At 35.9% G+C, this 20,000-nt stretch overlaps 1 protein-coding gene and 1 pseudogene across 40 annotated transcripts in view; both read left to right on the forward strand.

Moving 5' to 3' along the window:
• The window catches only part of ANK2 (ankyrin 2), a 583,169-nt gene that overhangs the window by 408,854 nt on the left and 154,315 nt on the right, over window positions 1-20,000 (forward strand). For all 39 annotated transcript variants that reach the window (XM_023219998.2, XM_023219984.2, XM_023219996.2 and 36 more), the window contains one exon: window positions 17,934-18,032. In XM_023219998.2, the coding sequence (XP_023075766.1) occupies window positions 17,934-18,032 (99 nt within the window). The remainder of the gene's footprint in view (window positions 1-17,933; window positions 18,033-20,000) is intronic.
• Window positions 19,945-20,000, forward strand: part of LOC111547906 — a 2,069-nt pseudogene continuing 2,013 nt past the window's right edge. The window contains exon 1 of the transcript XR_002733264.3: window positions 19,945-20,000. This exon is cut by the window's right edge and continues 2,013 nt beyond it. The product of XR_002733264.3 is annotated as a heterogeneous nuclear ribonucleoprotein Q pseudogene (transcript).

Consider the following 20,000-nt stretch of genomic DNA (forward strand, 5'->3'; position numbering starts at 1 on the left):
TCTATCTATCTATCTATCTATCTATCTATCTATCTATCTATCTATCTATCTATCATCTGTCTGTCTTAACTTCACAAGTAACATGAATATATTCTATTTTAAGCAATCAAAACAATGCAAAAGTATACAGAGATCAAACCTAATTCTCCATTCCCAACTTTCAAGTACGATGGCCTTTCTCAGAAGTATTTTTTTGTTCATTTCTACACAGTTAAATTCTCTTTATACTATATTATCATGCTTTATAAACAATTGCATCTTTATTGCTCCTTAATGGAGTTATCCAGTTATATATGTCTAAAATCCTGAAAAGCATGAGTGAATTTATTGACAATATTTTATTACAGCTTAATACATAATTTGCATAAATGTCAGCATTGCTTTCTTCATTTTATACAGAGGGAACTGAGGGTTTAGGTAACTACCTATGTACCAAAAGTGATTTGATTTAAACCCCAGACTTTGATTAATTACATAATCCTTCTTGAAAGATGAAAATTGGAATCTGTATTATATCTTATTTTTTTCAAAGTTTTCATACTTGGTGCAATTACTAATACCTTTTTTTCAGATATTATTCTTTAGTATTTATTTCCTTTCTTAATTGGGAAGATATGCAAAGCCCAATAATTGACTAAACATGGTAAATATAAATTTGTTAGGATGTACAATACAGTTCACTATCACTATTAATACCTATTTATGTGTAATAATTGGAATCCTCTGGTTATTTCTACTCTTTATTTCTACACTTAAAGCTATGAAGAAGAAGTTCTTAAGACTTTGAAATGGCCAGCGATCTCTTTTGACATTGCTAGACAGCATAGTAAAATGGATAAGAACGCAAATTCTGATGGTAGGTGGTCAAATCCCAGAGGTCAAATTTCAGCTCTTCTGCTTTCTACTCACATAACTCGTGAGCTCTTCTGCTTTCTACTCATGTAAATGTGTCACAGAGTTCTCACCTCTGATAGGGGGATCATAATAACAGTACCTTCAGCAAACAGTTGTGAGATTAATTCATGTTCAGCATTTAGAACAATGCCTGGCAATTTTTTTTTTTATTATTATACTTTAAGTTCTAGGGTACATGTGCACAACGTGCAGGTTTGTTACATATGTATACATGTGCCATGTTGGTGTGCTGCACCCATCAACTCGTTAGCACCCATCAACTCGTCATTTACATCAGACATAACTCCCAATGCAATCCCTCCCCTCTACCCCCTCCCCATAATAGGCCCTGGTGTGTGATGTTCCCCTTCCCGTGTCCAAGTGATCTCATTGTTCAATTTCCACCTATGAGTGAGAACAGGCGGTGTTTGGTTTTCTGTTCTTGCGAAAGTTTGCTGAGAATGATGATTTCCAGCTGCATCCATGTCCCTACAAAGGACACGAACTCATCCTTTAATGCCTGGCAATTTTAAGAGCTCAATGACTGTTAGCTGTCATTGTTACCAAATTCAGCACTAGTGCAGCCATGCAAGACTAGCCACTCTGTATGCCCACTGCTGCCTTTTCTTGGCACAGTGAAGAACATATGTCAGTTTGTGTGACTGGCTTGTTTTGCAACCTCCTTAGAACGCTGTCAATTCGAGTATATGAAATTGCATTCCCCTAAACACGATGCCTAAAGACCTTTAAGTAATTTAATTGTTAAAACACTATAGTATAGACATTGATCTCCTACTGACATTTGAAGCTTCAGGCTAATGGGAAAAAGAATGAGGATTCTCATCTTAGACAGCCTGGATGGTGAAAATAGAAGTCCAACTAATAAAATGTGTTTTAACCAAATATTATTTTTGAAAATTACTTTCAGAAGGTAATTCTAAGTCTGGAAAATTCTAAATGGAATATCACAAACCTAAAATGTATTGTGTTTACATTTGCTTGTGTCACAATAGTAAAATGATTTTTGAAGTGTCTATAATATAATAAACCTTAGTTAGAATGAAGTATCAGTGAGGCTAAAGTCACTAGTATAAAAATGTGAAGAACCAACTTTAAATTGCTATTTAAAAGATATCTAATGCTCTTGATTATATGGGCTAGGTTTTTATAAATGTAAAGTTCCATGCAACACCTGCTATTTGGGCAAATACTGTGTGGGCAGCTATCTCAAATGTAAGGCTTGAGAAGGGCTAATTGGTCATACTTGTATGGGTTAGTGTAGTGTTCCACTATAATATAAATCTTTAACTCAATATTTTAATATTTAAGTGATTCATTTATATATGTATATAATTTACATTGATTTAATTTAAATTTTGATCTTCAAATATACCCTCTGGAATCAGCCTGATATTCCTAGTTGGCTAGTTTTAAAACTTTTTAATTAATTCCAGATTAAATAGATCAATAGATTAAGTTTTAATAATTATTGAAAATTATCCAACTAGGAATATCAGGTTCCTTGCAGAGGAAATATTCCAAAAACCACTGCAAACATCAGTATTCTCATTAAAGGCAGTAAAAAGAAAAGGATTCCTGTTTGTGATACTATTTGACACTGCAATCAATCCCTAGCCAATGCAATGAGAAAAGAAAGAGAACTATGAATATAAGTGGAAAAAAGAAAAGACAAAATGCTGTTGTATACAGAAGTTATGATTATTTAAATAGGCAATCTGGAAAAATTAATAAAATATTTATTACATTCACTAATTTATTAAGAGCCTGCTGCATATAAAATTCAATACCGTGCATCACAGAGTTGTTTTGTCATGGTATTTGACTAAGATTTTCTTCAGCCTAAAGGTCGACATGAATCATTCTGTAAAAAATTTGTTACTAAGAGTATTAAGCAGTAAGTTTTCATATATGAGCATGGTAGGTTAAGACTTTAAATATCCTATCTGAAATTAGACTCGTGAGGCACAGGTTAAAGCATCAGAGTGTGCTTGCATGACTAACTTCAACTATAATTTTTATTCTTTTCAAATCACTGGGAAATTTTTATATAATAATTTTAAAATGCCATGAAATCATATTACTGTGAAAGTACATATCATTTCACTTACAAAAAGTGGCCCTTTAGAATTGTGGATTTGCAGGAATCGAAACATATGTGAACAAACAATGTCATCAAAAGACATTCATTAACTATTTTATTGTACAAGAGACTCTCCTGTATGTTGTCTGAACATAACTGTGTACAGTCTTTTAAATCATACCCCTTAAGCATGTTATGTTTAAATAACATATTAACTGGAAGACATGAATAGCAGGAAACATACATAATATAATAAAACCTTCACATTAAAATAAAAAACAACATGGGAAAGCAAAATAAAGACATTACTAAGTGAGGTAAATGCAGGAGCAGGGCACGTCCCATTCTACTTCTGAATAGGAGAGGAAAGGCAATGAAATATGTTTCATTAATCCACTATTTGTGACCTTGGACTTTTTACTTAACCTCTCAGTGACTCCATTCCCCATCTGTAAAGAAGGGATAATAGTGTTTGCTACATAGGGTTGATATAGAGATTAAATGGGTTAGTACACTTATAGTCCATGTAATAAGTGCAATATAAATGTTAGCCACTCTTCTAATTGTTAGATATATTTGCATTATCTACTTAAGTTATTGAAGAAATAAATTGATTGGAGTTGAGGACAATATTGCCCAAAATGGCTAATTCTCCATTGGGACTGAGAGATTATTATTTTCTGGAGTGGGGAGTGGAGAAAAGATTGTATCAAAGTTTCATCTTGTGTGATTAGCAGCATATTACCTTTACCTTGGTATAACATAGTTTTGGAACACAGGGCATGAATGTGAATAATTAGAAAAAGGATTTGCTACAAACAGCCAGAAAAAAATGAATATATTTATTAAGTATATACCATATGCCAAGCACTGTTCTAGCTCTGACGATGTAACAATATAGTCTTTGCTTTGCTTTCTTAACTTTTGGTAGTTAAACGGTCAAACTAAAAAAACAAAACAAAAACAAAAAAACCCACTTTTTTTCTTGTGTTATCTTCATCTACAATTTTTCTATCTTCTATTATTTTATCATAACTAATATTTTTAATTTCAGTATTTAGCACATTTTGAAGGCTGAAAATAAAGGATTATCTACTTAGAAAAAGCCTTTTTTCCCCAACTGTTAAATCGAGCTACTCTGTCATCATTTTCTTGTGGTATTTCAAGTTGCAGATTCTTAATCTTCCACCGTACACTAGGAGCAAGCATTTCTGGCATAACTATTTCATCACTAATATTTATCATCATCTTTCAATTGACTGAGAAAATGACTAAAACAGTATAAATCTTCATACATTATTTGACAGTTTATTGTTACCTCCTGATTTTATAGTCAAGAACTGTTTGAGTCCAAGCTACAGAATACTCTCAGCAACCTCAGACAATAAACACTTTCTCACAGCCTATGCGTAGCACAGCTTATAATATCAGGAAGGGGAAGCACTATGTATTGACATATCTGATTCTAATTTTAGACTTTTAAAGGTGCTTACATGTCAACACCCTGATTCTGTACTTAGAAGAATTGATGAATACTCCCTTGCCATAGCTAAAAGAGAGATAAAGATGTAAGAATCCTGTTGATTGCCAATGAAATGCCTTATGAGTGCAATTAGGCCTGTTAGGGCATCATCATTTGAAAGCACAATAATAAATATCATTTCAGAGGCCACAATAATTATTGTTTTCTGCAATCTTCTTCTAGAAAACACATCTAACAGATCATCCTCATCAGTTTTTGGGGGTACATTTTGAAGCCAATATATCCAGGAAGAACAACAATCAGAAGATATTTTTGTTTAAAATCTGGCTCTGAACAGAAGTATGAGGAGTGGGCAGAGCATGCTTAGGTTCTTTTAAGTAAGAGCTTTGAGGAGTAACACCTTCCCTTACAGTTATCGGGGCCCAATTTGTAGCTTTTGTACTTTGGGATCAAGAACTCCATCCATCCAGATTTTTAAGGCCGTTCAAACACAATTTTTTTTTTTTAGAGGAAAGGCTAGCTATAGAATGACTTTGTTGGAATGAGGCAGCCTCTGTGTCAGTAAGGGTACATCACACTCTACAATTTTCATGATTTGCGTTAATCAACCTTGCCACATCATATGCTAATCAGAGATTATTCCTCTGATGAAAACTTACCTTCATTTAATAGTGATTCTTCCCTTGACATATATGAGAATTCTTCCAAGGAACAGCCACAGGTACAGTAGACAGCCAACTGTGTGTTCTCTGTCCTTTGTATGAAATCATCATTCTAGATGACCAGAAAAAAAAAGCAAGTTCTCCTTTCTCAAAATATGAGAACTCCCATTTCTATCACATTTCCCTTTTTTCTATGGCTGCCAAAAGCCCAAGTGTTAAATTATTGTACCTCATTCATTCTGAGTTCTGGTTACCACTACTAGAGGACTACAATTAAAGTTTGTTCAGGGTTGCCTTATCTTGACTGTAGATATATATTTTAACCATACATACATATAAAGTGCTTCAAGTAGCCTTAAATTTTTGAATGTTAATATATTTCAATATATAAATTATAACTAAATACTCCAAAGCAGCGGTCCATCAAGGACCGATTTTGTTGAAGACATTTTATCCACGAGCAGTGGATGGTTTCAGGATGAAACTGTTCTGCCTCAAATCATCAGGCATCAGATTCTCATAAGGGGCGCGCAACCTAGATCCCTTTCACAGGCAGTTCATGAGCGGGTTCGTGCACCTGTGAGAATACGATGCCATCTCTGATCTGACAGGAGATGGAGATCAGGCGGTAATGCTCACTCACCCCCCACTCACCTTCTGCTGTGCGACCTAGTTTCAGTACCGGTTCATGGCCTGGGGGATGGGGACACCTACTCTAAAGAACACTAAATGTCAGCATGGAACTGAATGGTTCCATGTGTTGTCTACGTGAGGTTTTGAGTCAATGCGTTGAAGATGTTCATTCTTTGAGGTTTTATCTTTGGCAAGTTGTGAATTAGAATTTGTTAAGCAACTGCTAAACATTGAGTATGTCACTTTTGTGTAGTGTATTTTTCTTCTCCATCTCAGCACTGTCTGGGCGCACTGCCTGCTCTAACTCCCTAGCAGCTTTTAAAAGACCTTGGATAAGGGTAAGTCAGCACAGACAAAAACCCACACTTAGTAATGGGCAAGTTCTATAGTAAGGCTTTCGTTGTGCTTAAATTGCTCTGTTGTTCAAACATTATAAAACCTATTTATAACCCCAGGTCTTGTTCTAATGCTCTAACCTTTATTGGTATTATACATGTAATATGATATGAAACAAGACTTTGATTATTTCCAAAACTGTTAATACCAGACATGGAGTGAGAATAGCTTTATAATTCTGACGACTGTTGAGAAAACATAGCAACTATTTTAGAATAAAAAAAAGAACCTTTTACTTGGAAAATTTTTAAAAAGTTGGAATTCCCTTGGAAGGTGTTGGTATATTCGTGTCAGATGGCATGTTTTAATTTTTGAATTGCCCTGCAAAGTTATCTGTCAGTTTAACAGTAATCATTAAATGACAAAAAAAAAAAAAAAAAAAAGACTGACATTGATGAAGAAAGCAATAACTTCATTTGATTGGAGATTTAGATTTTCTGGGTGTGTATCTCAGGTGATAAAAAGTGCTATACTGCTACCTTCTGTATTTATTAACAAAGCCAAGGCTACTAGCTGTAGTTGACAGGAGTATAGGAAGTGTGGCTTTAGATGAGCTGGTCTAACAAGATCACGTAGTGTTTTGATGTTAGATGTGTTTTTAAAAACTTGGAGCAGCATTTTATTTTCTCAAAGACAGTTAAGTAGAAATAAGAAAACTATTTGGTAGTCATTCATTTAAATAATTTTGGGGGGTATAATGCCTGAGAGAAGTAAAAGTGTTACAGCTTATTCTGAGTGGTTTAATCTAGAAAGCCATTTTTTTATCCTTATTATATTGAATCAACCTTGAAATGGTAGAACAATAACCAATTAAGTTAATACTGTAGCTTAATGCAAAATAATTATTTCAGGTTTATGGATTTTGTTCTGTTGGGGGAAAATAAAAGCACCCTATAGCGATTGTTATTGACTTAATTTTCTCAATGCCATAGGCCTATACAAAGTCAGCATTTTTGCTTTTGGAGGTAACACATTTTCTCTTGCTTCTAAGTTACTAGGTCATGTATTAAATTGCTCTGTATACCTATTTTAATGCACTGGCTACATGCTGAGCAAATTATACTACATACTGAAGATCTGAATCTAGTAATCTATGTTGTTAGATAATTTGAAAGTCTAGAAATGTTTCTTTAAGGAAATCTACCATGGAATTAATTTCTACCCAATTTCAATATTCAAATATTTATTAACTTTACACTAAAGTTTCTTCTCTGACATTTAGACGTTTTCATTACTTTTATAACAAATTGGGTACAACTGTAAAATTTAATTTTTATTATTTAAATTAATTATGCATATAAAAATAAAGATATATTATTATAAAATTTTATGTGATATAGTGAGCAGCACTTAATCTAACATAAACTTAACATTTCTATTGACAACTTAAATAAAAGCATTATAGATACAAAAATAACAATGAAGAAAAGCCTACTGCTGTATATCTTATTTTGTGTTTTCTCCTCACACAGAAAAAAGTATTTTAAAATCTCATCACTTGCAAGAGCAAATTTACTTTCTTACTGAAAATGACCCACCTGCTTTTTTGTAGGTTAACCTCATATTTGAAAATCTGTTTTAAATTTTCTCTGCAGATGTGTCTCAGGGTCACTAAATAATATATTTTAACCATAATAATATTAAATTACGTTTTTCTTACTGTTATTTCTGTGATATATTTTATGATCTCTTCAGATTTCCTAGAAAATGCTTCCTTATAAACTAATGGCAGTGGTACAAACTATATTTAAGTATACACCAAACTAGGATTTACCAGCTAACATACTTTCAATTGCAAATAAGAAAAACAGTTCCTCATTAGATAAACAACAAAAAGGGGATTTTCTTGGCTTTCATAAATAAAAAATTTAAATGGGTATAATGAACTCTAAGATTGCCTCCTGCCCATTCGGTGGCTCATTCATAAACAAGGACTCAGAATCTTTTTTCCTCTTAGCTGTAATTTATGCAGTGCCAGTTTATCCTCATCTGGCTTTCCTTGTGGTCCTAGGATCAGAACCACACATTTTCTTGTTTGGAATCAAAAGAAGGGAACATGTCTGTCCTAGCTTTCCAAAAGAGAATTCGAGTTTGGTTGATTGAACCAGCTTAATTTTCTTGACCAAACTTATACCAGCATTACCAAGAGAATGTAATCTGCTGATTGGCTTAAGTCATTTGATAACCTGTCTGGGCCTAGAAGATAAGGAGAGAAGTTCAGCTTTATTGTAATTACTGAACTTTACTGGAATTATGTGGGGAAACGTAGGTACTGTAATGAAAAAACAGGATACTTCCAAGAAAGAAGGAGGATCCTCGGTAGGTACCTGCAAATACCCATGTCTATAGCTTGGATATTCCAGTTTTAAAAAGTCGTATGTTTTCTTTTTTTAAAAAAAAATTATTTGTTTTCTTTTTAAATTTGTTTACTTTCTCTATGATTTTTAAAATATTCATTTGCTTTCTTATTTTTTTGTTTAAAAATCCAAAGACATAAACAACAGAATTATTCCATCATAGCTTAACAGTTTAGCAAGGTAGTTACTCATTTTTGCAAAGTGACACAGAGAGAGAAAAATATTTTGGAGTTATGTGAGAGTAAATAAAACATGATTTACTCTTACAGTAAAGTTGAGCCTAGCCATCTCAACTTTTCTGTAGAATGGGGTAATGGTAATTCAGCTATTAAATTTAAATGTTGAATAAAGGAGAAAAGCACAAATCTAAGTCATCTATAATTGTCAGGAACAAAGGAAAATAAAGCTAAAAGTAAACTTGTAGTCAATCAACAGCTATTTAATGGACACTTACTATGTTCTCAGCACAATGCTGATTTCTATGGAGGATTCCAATCAAGTGTAAGAGAAGAAGTTGCTTTCAATAAGTGTATAGGCTACATGCAAAGTCAAGATGAAAACATAAGAAACAAAGGCAAACAACAGAAGACACTATATGATTTGGTACTAAATTATATGGAACAGACTATGTACTGGAGAGGAAGATTTGGAATAGCCTAGATTTTGTTAACGAAAAACTCACAGAGGACTGGAGCCAGGTATTGACTTGTACATAAGGTCTGCAGACAGGAAAATGAAATGGAAGACTTTGCAGATGGTAAGATTAGTAACAACAATGTGAGGAGGTAGAATTGAGCATGGTGAGTGTAGAAATAGTGGTGAGACAAGTTGGTCTGCAGCAACATCACAATATGTATTAAAGGTTTGTTTTCATTATAACTTACTGAGTAAAATGGTGCAAGGATATAAAAGGTCTTGATCTTCAGTTATTGTCTATGAAAACTGATTTCCAGGGCTGGGTACGGTGGCTCACATCTGTAATACCAGCACTTTGGGAGGCAAGGTGGGCAGATCACTTGAGGTCAGGAGTTTGAAACCATCCTGGCCAACGTAGTGAAACCCTGTCTCTACTAAAAATACAAAAATTAGCAGGCATGGTGGCACAGGCTGGTAATCCCAGCTACTCAAGAGGCTGAGGCAGGAGAATTGCTTGAACCCGGGAGGCGGAGGTTCCAGTGAGCGGAGATCATGCCACTGCACTCCAGCCTGGGGGACAGTGAGACTCCGAGTCAAAGAAAAAAAAAAAAAAGAAAACTGATCTCCAGTCACAGTCAGTAAGACGACAATGTAGATAAGTAGGTTGTTGAAAACAGATTTTAGGAAGATTAGTTCAGGTTCATGTATAGGATGCACTGGAGTGACTAACTGGAAAGAAGCAAAATAGTTCAAATGCTTTCTTGGTAATTTATCCATGAGAAACTGAAAGCAGGGATCATGGTAGACCCAGAGGGAATACAGTATTTTCTTTCTGTTTGCTGGCAATAACCAGACGTCGTATAATATCATCTGCAGAATTTGCTGTTAAAACACATGACAGAACAGTGTAGTTGAAAGAACATGAGTTTTGGAATTAAACATGGGTTCGAATCCCAGCTCCATGTTTTAAGTAATGTGAAACTTCAGGCGTGCTTCTTAATCCCTGTGAATGCTAATTTACTTGAGTCATATAAAGATACAGTATTTGTTTCAATGGACTGCTGGCATTAAATAACAAATGTAAAGTGCCTAGACTTCTCTCTTCTTACTAACACCACCCAAATTTCTTACCCACTGGAAATAAAAAACCAGAAGAATTCCTATGCCTAAGAAAACATTTGAACATTCTTCATCAAGCAGGTCATAGAAATTCCATAATGTCACAAGGCAGAGCTTTCCAGCTCATCCCTAGTAAATGGCTTAGGTGAAAGTAGAAGAAAGTTAATTGTCCAATTACTAGATAAAAGTACAGGTGTTCTCTGAAACAATATATATATATATATTTTGCAACAGGGTCTTGCTTTCTGATTCAGGCTGGAGTGCAGTGGTGCAATCTCGGCTCACCGCAACCTCTGCTTCCCTGGTTTCAGTGATTATCCTGCCTCAACCTTTTTGAGTCTGAGGCAATTTGATCCTTATTGAAAAGGGCAGCTGAGGGAGTGAAGAGAATACTGAGTTTGGATCCCTTTAGGGTTCAGATCTTAGTCTTTGCCACTTGGTGTGTCCTTGGGTGAATAACTGTGAGCATAGTCTCATCATAAAAGTGGCCTAATAGCATAGTTGCGGAGATAAAACAGGATGACATAGAAAACACTTGATAAAACTTAACCTCCCTAGAAAGATTTAGGACATTAGTCATTTTAATGTCATTGGATAGTTTAACTATGAACTAATCTTTTAATCATCTTTGGAGAGAGGAAAGTAGTTAAAATAATTTATAATATCCCAACCCTGGCTAAGAATTGTCAACTTCAGATTATCTGCGAAAATGTATATGTACTTTAATTAATAGGATGCTTTCTTAACTATTAATACTAAACACGTATATAATCATATATTTTGTCCTTTTCCTTTAAATGCTCCCAGAGTACACAAAGTAGTCTTTGTTTTTGTGACAACGATTAGTACCCATTGGTTTTTTACATCCTTTGCAGCTGTGCATTCACAATATATTTAGGGAAATAATTTGAATCATCCTGACCTTTTAAAGCTTGATGACAGTTTGGGGATGTTTTCCAACTAATCTCTCATAATGCTGATTCCGAGGAAGAAGAAGATGCATAGTATCTGGGATGGGAACTAGAGTAGTATTTCCCAATCAGTACTAACTGAGTCTGTGAAGATCCTCCTAGCATGTCATGGTTAAGGCTGCTGAAGAGTTCTGCTCTATGAAGAAACATAAATCTTGACATTGACCTGCCTGCAAAAGATGGGGTGCTTCTTCAAAAGAGGAATCCTACTTACGATATTTGAACCCAGATCTTTCTGTAACCATTCTTATTACTACAAAATTTGAAAATAAATGTCTAAGATATGAGTTTTTTTTCCAAACAGAAAGGAAGCATGTAAGTTGTAAGAGATGTGGTTGGCAGGGTAGGTGAGGGCCAGATTATGTAGGACTGTAGTAGACTTTATGTTAGTTGACTATTGCTGCATAACAGATCATCCCCAAACTTAGTGTGGATATTATTAGCTTAAAACAGCAATAAATATTATCATCACAGTCACTGTAGAGTGGTGGCTTAGTTATGTAGAGTTTCTCATAAGGTTGTAGTGAAGATGTTAACCAGAGCTGAATTCACTTGAAGGCCTTTCTAGGGCTAGAGGAATTTGAATTCTGTTTTACTTTATTCATTTATGTAACAAATATTTATTGAACACCTACTATGTGCTAAGCATTTCTGTGGGTACTAAGTAAAGCCTCTCAGAGAGAGTAACACTTATGTCAAGGCCTGAAAGATGTTTAATAAACCTGAGAACTATTATCAATGACTGATAAATAATACAGACGGAATGCACTGCTAATCTTCCTAATCACAAAGCAGAGTATAAATAAATGCAGAGTAAATTACATTTTAAAATACTAAAATCATATTAATACTTGTCATTCTCACTTCTTGGGATTTAACAAAAACCTGCTTTCCACTCTTCTGGACTATAGTCTGGCCTCCGTTTTCCAATGTATCCTCCCCATTCCTCACCAAGTAATATCTTTAAAAAGCAAATGTATCTGTGTCAAACCCCTGTACAAAAAACAATTCCTCGCAAGGCTTTCAGAATAAAATTCAGACTCCTCAGCAAGGCAAACAGGGACTGATCCCTGCCTATCTCAGCTGCTTCTCCCCAGTAACAATGCATTATTTGTAAGTTTCCCTACGTCCTGTGTTGTCTCATTGCACGGTGTTACTTCTCTTTCAAATACCTTTCCTGCTTCTGTGTCTTCAGTGTCTTCTGCTTCTGTTCCTGCTTCTGTGTCTTCAGTGTCTTCTAGCTGTTAATCCTAGTAACTTCCTTCAGATATCATTTCCTTATCTAGTTGAATTATGGGTCTTTCATCTGTGTTCTCTTTATATCCAACACAAAATTTTTTAAAAAGCTAATTATATAGGTGTTCACTAAACTGTAATACAGAATTTTGCTAACTTGTCCATCTCAGTCTCTGGGCTGTGAATTCTTAAAACAGGAACCTTGCATTTTGTCTCTGAATCGTTAAAACTGAACACAATGCATAGCAGTGAAAAGTCACCAAACATATTTTTGTTGAGTAAATGTAATGAATAACAAATAATTCATAGATTTCTATACACAGGGGTAATGTTCAAAATATTTAATAACCAGTTGCTAGGGGCACCTGTTGGTCAAACCAGAACTACTGTAACAACTGGTAATACTGTTCTTATTTCACCCACCCAGTATCAGCCTGGGCTGTGGATATCTTTGACTTTTTTGTACCAAAAAGGATAAAATGCATCTATTTTCATACCTACATGCAACCAGAGACTTTTTAGAAACACACAGAGACAAAAGGTGTTGGAAAGCACCTGGATGCATGTATGCAGAAGCCAATACAGTTATGTTCTTAAGCTATTAATAGGTGATGATAAATGCTTTCCTATAAAGTTTACAGTAGAGTGGTGTTAAAGTGCTGCCATGCCTTGTCCTAATTACCCAAAGGCATGTTTTACATTCTCCAGTGGGCTATTTTTTGTTGTTAAATACCAGAAAGTTAAGAGAGAATAATTTCCACATTTTAAGGACCTGTAGTAAATCTTTATTGCCTTACTTCACATGTTTTGTAACAATAAACAGCTCTCCAATCTCTGAACCAAAGCTTCCTTCATCTTTTATGTACACTACTGCAAAGGGTACCACAGGAGCTGATTGACAACCTACTTTCTTTCTTGTCTCCTAGCACCCCAAGCCAAAGCATCTGTTTTCACCAGAATGAACTTTCTAAAATGCAAATGTGATTATGGTGCTCCCTACCAAAATACATTCAACTTTTCTGCATCACCTGTAACAAACTTTTCAAGGCAAATTTAAAAAATGTGCTTTTAAAGAAATGCTCATTTTTGGGTTTTGCACATGGAGACTCCAATTCAGTAGGGACGAGGTGGTAGAGTGGTACCTAGGCACTCTTAAAAGCTTTTACAGGAGATTCTATCACACAGCCAGAATGAGGAAAATTCATCCACAGGATCGAGTTCTAATACCATTACAGGGAAGAGACTATTCAGAAACTGCCACCTGCCTGTCACTCCCAGATCACTTATTAGCTGCAAGACTTTGGCTTAATTATGTAGGTATTTGAGCCTCAGCTGCCTCAGTTTGAATGAGAATAATAGTACAAATGTTGCAGCACTATTCTAAGTATTAGATATAGTATTAGGTCATTTATCATCCAAACTGAGGCACTATTAATAATTACTCCAGGATACTATGATAAACTTGAGCTGTCCCGGACAAACCAGGACACTATAATTTAAGGAGATATATTCAAAGCATTTTTTACAGTGGATATAACAGAAGCTCAATAAGTCACTTTCATTTTTATCATTCTTCACATTTGCTCCCCTACTTTGCTGGAAGCTGTAGCACACCAAGGTCATGGCACAAGGCACACAAGTGATGTTTGTGAAATGCTCTAACCAAGATCTTGAATGTTCGTCTGTAACTACTCTTCTCCCCATATACTTGGTACTTTCTTCCTTGATTTTTTTGTTTTGTTTTGATTTTTTATTTCTATAGGTTTTAAAGGAACAGGTGGTGTTTGGTTGCATGAATAAGTTCTTTGGTGGTGATTTCTGAGATTTTGGTACACCCATCACCCGGGCAGTGTACACTGTGCTCAATTTGTAGTCTTTATCACTCAGCTCCTTCCCACCTTCCCCTCCAAGTCCCCAAAGTCCATTGTATCATTCTTATGCCTTTGCATCCTCATAGCTTAGCTCCCCCTAAGAGTGAGAACATATGATGTTTAGTTTTCCATTCCTGAGTTTCTTCACTTAGAATAATGGTCTCCAGTTCCATCCAGGTTGCTGCGAATGCCCTTATTTCATTCCTTTCTATGGCTGGGTGTTAGTACATGGTATATATACATACCACAATTTCTTTATCCACTTGTTGATTGATGGGCATTTGGGGTGGTTCCATATTTTTGCAACTGTAAATTGTGCTGCTATAAACACATGTGTGCAAGTATCTTTTTCGTATAGTGACTTCTTTTCCTCTGGGTAGATACTCAGTAGTCTCCCTTGATATTTTTTATAAGCCTTGATATTCCCCTCCTTTTCTCCTCTACCACTTTAGCTCATCTCTTTGTAAGTCCCAGGACAAGGAATGCAAAAGAGGCCCGCTTGCAATTTATTTTTTAAAATTAAAAGCTACATAAGCTAAAAAACGGTTAAGTATCTCCTATTTTGACAGGTAAATCATGACAGGTCCAAAGTTAGACATCCTGGAATGCTTGGAGTTACACACAGGACTGTGATGAGGGCAGTGCCAATCCTGGGGGCCTACCACCCTGTCCCCTCTCTACTCCTGTCCCTGACTCCATCTGTGTGACAGGAGCATCACATGTAAGAGTGTGGACACACACACCTGCACATATTTAAGCTTTGTACATCTCCCACTTCTACCTTCCCTAGCAAACAGCTTGAAGGGTGTGTATTATACACCTGTTGCTACTGTAACAAATTACTACAACACCAATGGCTTGAAACAACACAAATTTGTTATTTTTTAGCTTTGGAAATTAGTCTTACAGGACTAAAACCAAGATGTTGGCATTGCTGTTTCCTTCTGGAGGCTCTAGGTGAGAATCCCTTTCCTTGCCTTTCTCAACTTCTAACACTGCATTCTTTGATCATGGCCCTGTCCTCCATCTCCAAAGCCAGCAGCGTAGCATCTTCTCTCCTCTTTGCCTTCCGTCTTGCTCTTGTAAAAAGACCTCAGTGATTACACAGAGCCAGTTTAGATAATCCAGGATAATCTCCTCATCTCAATTGTTTTTAACTTAATCACATCTACAGGGTTCCTTTTGCCAAATTAGGTAGCATTTACAGGTTCCAGAGATTAGGATGTGGACATATGTGGGGGCCATCATTCTGTCTCCCAAAGGGTATGCATACCGATGGACACTTGAGAGGATGAACCCAAGGAAGAAGTGTGAGTGAGCATTGGAGCCACACTTGGGAACACCTAGGCAGGGATTCTGGTCATGGAGGAGCTGTAGGGTCGTGGTGAGCATGTCCTCTTGGCCCTCAGGATTCTTTGCCCTGCCCAGCCAGAGGAGGTCCCTCTAAAGCTCAGAACCCAGGGCAGGGTCCTTTCTCAGGCAGGGACCTCAGCATAGTACATCTCCTTTCTCCTGCTGATCTGGCAACCTCTGCCTGATTCCCTTTCTCTTGGTCTATCTATAAGACTGTCAGAGAAAAGCATGTTAGCAAATTGTTTTACTGTATCAAAAGTTCTTTTTCTTTTATTTTCATCCCTGCCTTTTGCTTGTCATGAAAGAGCCCCATTCCACACCCACTCATTGTTTTTACCATCCTCACTGGCTTTCCCTTCCTTTGAATCTCTAATTCTATCCTTCCGCCACCTCTTCAGTGTTCTTAAAATACACAAGATTTCACCTGCTTGCTGTGTGTTTTTTTTTAAATATGCTATCCAGCTAGCAAGTTATTCCTGAATCCTACAACATTGTTAATTCATTCCTCTTATATTTCTTTTTTAGTTCTAAATTTTCCTCCAACAGTTGAAGCCTGAAGAGTTTCTTCTATAATCTAATTTAAAATCACTCTACTTGGTCTACTTGTATACTCTTTCTTTATATTTTGCTGGATGTTGGCCATTTTAAATAATGTTTCTACACTTATACGATATATACAGAAGAATTTATATTTCCAAAAAAGTATCTTTAAAAAATGTTTTCTCCCTGTAGTCCCAGCTACTCGGGAGCCTGAGGCAGGAGAATTGCTTGAACCTGGGAGGCAGAGGTTGCAGTGAGCCAAGATTGTGCCACTGCACTCCAACCTGGGCAACAGAGCGAGACTCCATCTCAAAAGAAAAAAAAAAGTTTTCTCTTAAGTTTTTAAAAATCTCTGATCTGTGTTTTTACTTATTCTTGTTAATGCATGGAAAGTTTAAGGAATCATCTATGTTTAAGGTCTACATGGTTTGGAGAGCTTATGAATTATTTCACAAGAAGGTTTTGTAGGTTTTTTCCTTAATGAGACATTACATATTCCTAAGGCTCTGATGAAAAGAAAATATTCCCATTTAAATTTGATTTAAAACTCATGTTATACAATTTCAGTAATTTTAAAAATCTCTGATTATAATAATGTTATAATAATTACCATAGTGTGTGTTCCATTAGGGTGCATGTGTCTGTCTTATTTATCACTGTAGCTCAGTGATAGTCTAGCCACCAGTGGCTGTATTTTAGTAAATAACTGAGAAAGTGAAAGTGAGAATGAGTGATAGAATTTCAAAATGGCTTTAAAAAGCAATATAAAGATGTTCCGTATAAACCATTCTGCCTCAATCAGAACACTGAAATACAGACTTTTAAATTTTCAATCAAATTTGTAGTCTCTCCTAGACTATTCTGCTGTGAGTAGTAAATTACTTCACTAAGGGTGCTAACTAAACTGTGTATCAAGATAACCATGGTCTGTTTAAATACTGTTTATGAATGATAAATACAGAAGATATTATATAGATGTTATTTTATAAAGATGCTATATATAGTGATAATTCCATATGTTATAGAATTATATAGACACGGAGATACCAAATATGCTAAAGACACTAAGATATCTTCTTTTTTTCTTTCTTTCTTTTTTTTTTTTTTTTTTTTGAGACGGAGTCTCACTCTGTCACCCAGGCTGGAGTGCAATGGCCGGATCTTGGCTCACTGCAACTTCCGCTTCCCGAATTCAAGTGATTCTCCTGCCTCAGCCTCCTGAGTAGCTGGGATTACAGGCATGTGCCACCATGCCCGGCAAATTTTTGTAGTTTTAGTAGAGGTGGAGTTTCATCACTGTCCAGACTGGTCTCAAGCTCCTGACCTCATGATCCACCCACCTTGGCCTCCCAAAGTTCTGGTATAGGCATGAGCCACTGCGCCTGGCCACTAAGTATCTTTAACACAGTGTTAGCAGATGAGAAATGTGACTCTGTGGTACTGAAATGAAGACAGGAAATGAGGGAAACTATCTTCCTTAGCTCTTTTTCCTCATTGCTTTAGGAATTGTGTATGGGGCTTGGTTCACTGCAATTTTGTCTAGCTTTGTAATGGTAAAAATGTGTATAATTTCTTCAGTATGAAAGTATTTTATATAGCTTCACTAAGTTGAAGGTTTACTTCCTCGTGTTCTCTCTTATACAAATGATTGAAGATGTCTTTTTTAATTTCTTGTCCTCAGAATGGCTTTACTCCTTTATACATGGCTGCCCAAGAGAATCACATTGATGTTGTGAAATATTTGTTGGAAAACGGAGCTAATCAGAGCACTGCTACAGAGGTAAGACTGTCAGCCCTAAAGTCTTGAATTCTTTGACTTAGTGTCCATATTCTTTATATCAGTCTGCAAATAATCTCCATTACTTTGTCTAAAATATTCTAGGAACGTTCATGTTACTATTATAATCGCAACAGTGGCTGTGAACAAATGACTCAGGCTTGTGCACGGAGTTCTATCAGTTTATGCCTTCATTTTGGATTCGTGTCTATTTATTCTTACACAAAATCATGCCTCCATCAGTTTCCCATCCTCTGGCCTTTTGGGAGCTTTGTACCATTCTAAAATTCGATTACAGTAAATTCTACTCATCTTTTTTCACCAATATTTTATCTTTGTTAGGATCTAATATAATTCCTTAATGGAACAACGTTTTTACCATCAGAAATAATTCATAAGTATCTGTGTTAGCACAGTTTCATGAGGAATGTCACTAAAAAAAACCCCTGTACCTTATTGAAGCACAAATTATGAAACATGGTTGTGTGACTGATTATGGCAACAATTGAATAGAATGTTCAAAATCAGTCTAGTTTTAAAGAGTTCTAGGACATCTGGACATAATAAGTGAGAGTGGGCAGGGGCCTTGAGAACATCAGCTTTCTTTCCTAAGCACTTATTTTTCCACCTAGTAAATAGAAACTGCTTTGTATTTTCCTCATTTTTGCTTAGGCAGATTGAGCAGCAAGTTCAAGGGCTGTCTGGGGCAGTGATTTCAAGTGATGCTCCAGAAGCTCTTGTGCTTGGGGCCACTGGAAAGTTGGGAGTGGGTGACATGCAAGAGGAGAGGAAGAGAGCTCGCCTGAGACATGTCTCTCCTTACCTCTTTCAACCAGAGTATATGGGCTTGGCTTTTCCTATTTCATATTTTGTGGCCCCACTGATAAAATTTCAAAACTCCTGGCCTGAAGTGAAAGAAGACTGGTGGATTCTTGTTACCCAGAAACTATCTTAAGATAATTTTTAATGTGGCTTCCTTTCTGGACAATTAAGTCTTTAGGACATGAACTCCCTTCTATGCTGCATTAGAAGGAGAGGTTATTAAAATGTAATAAATCCTTTTCCAGTCCCTTTGGGAGAAAACTTTTTATGGAGCCAATTGCAACAACTTTCTGACAGCTTATTCTCATTAGTTTAAAAAAATCCAAGAAAATACTATGAATGAGACCATGTTGCCTACCTATGACTGGAAAACACAACTGCCCAGTATGAAATGTTTTTGAGTTCTCTATTCAATACATACAGATTTTATACTCTTGCCACTTGGATATAGTGTGATTTTTATGATTTGGGACCTTTTGTTTCCTCAGACACTAGTTCTGTCCATGAGTACCATGTGAATATCTTCGGGCAGAGCTCAGGTAACAATATGAGTCTGCATCTTTGCATCTGGGCCTCTGAGAAATATATCAAAATAAGGACATCTATATTTGTTTTATTTGATTTTGATTTTCTTGAAAGTAGAATCATTTACCAGATGAAACCTTTACTCTAGAATGCTTCTATTTACCAAAGAGACTTAAGGTTTCTAGTGTAGGATTTAGGAAAACTGAGCTTGCTGGCATTCCCAGCTGTCTCATGGCTTCTGGCTCCTTTGGTCTAGACCTCTGTAGCATTTCCCGTTTGGTTCTAAAAATACCCTTTTATGTACATTGCATCAGTAGGGGCCATGTTATACTTTGATCCCCAGAAAGTTAAAATCCTCTCTGATTCCACAAGGAAATGTGTCTTTTGCAAATAAATCATGTGAGGTTTTAAATTCTAGCTTAGACACATTATATATCTATTATTTGTTTCCTTTTAGAAACTCATTTAAATAACTAAAATTACTTCTTTCCTATTGAATATATAAGCTTAATTGATTAAGCTCTCATTGTCTACACTAATGGTTATCAAAAAACACACATGCCTGGATCGGGTTTGCTGCCAGCGGCGCGAGCTTCGGCCGCCATTTTACAACAGCTCCACTCC

Source organism: Piliocolobus tephrosceles, chromosome 3 (genome assembly GCF_002776525.5).
Source record: "Piliocolobus tephrosceles isolate RC106 chromosome 3, ASM277652v3, whole genome shotgun sequence".
Lineage (NCBI taxonomy): Eukaryota > Metazoa > Chordata > Mammalia > Primates > Cercopithecidae > Piliocolobus > Piliocolobus tephrosceles.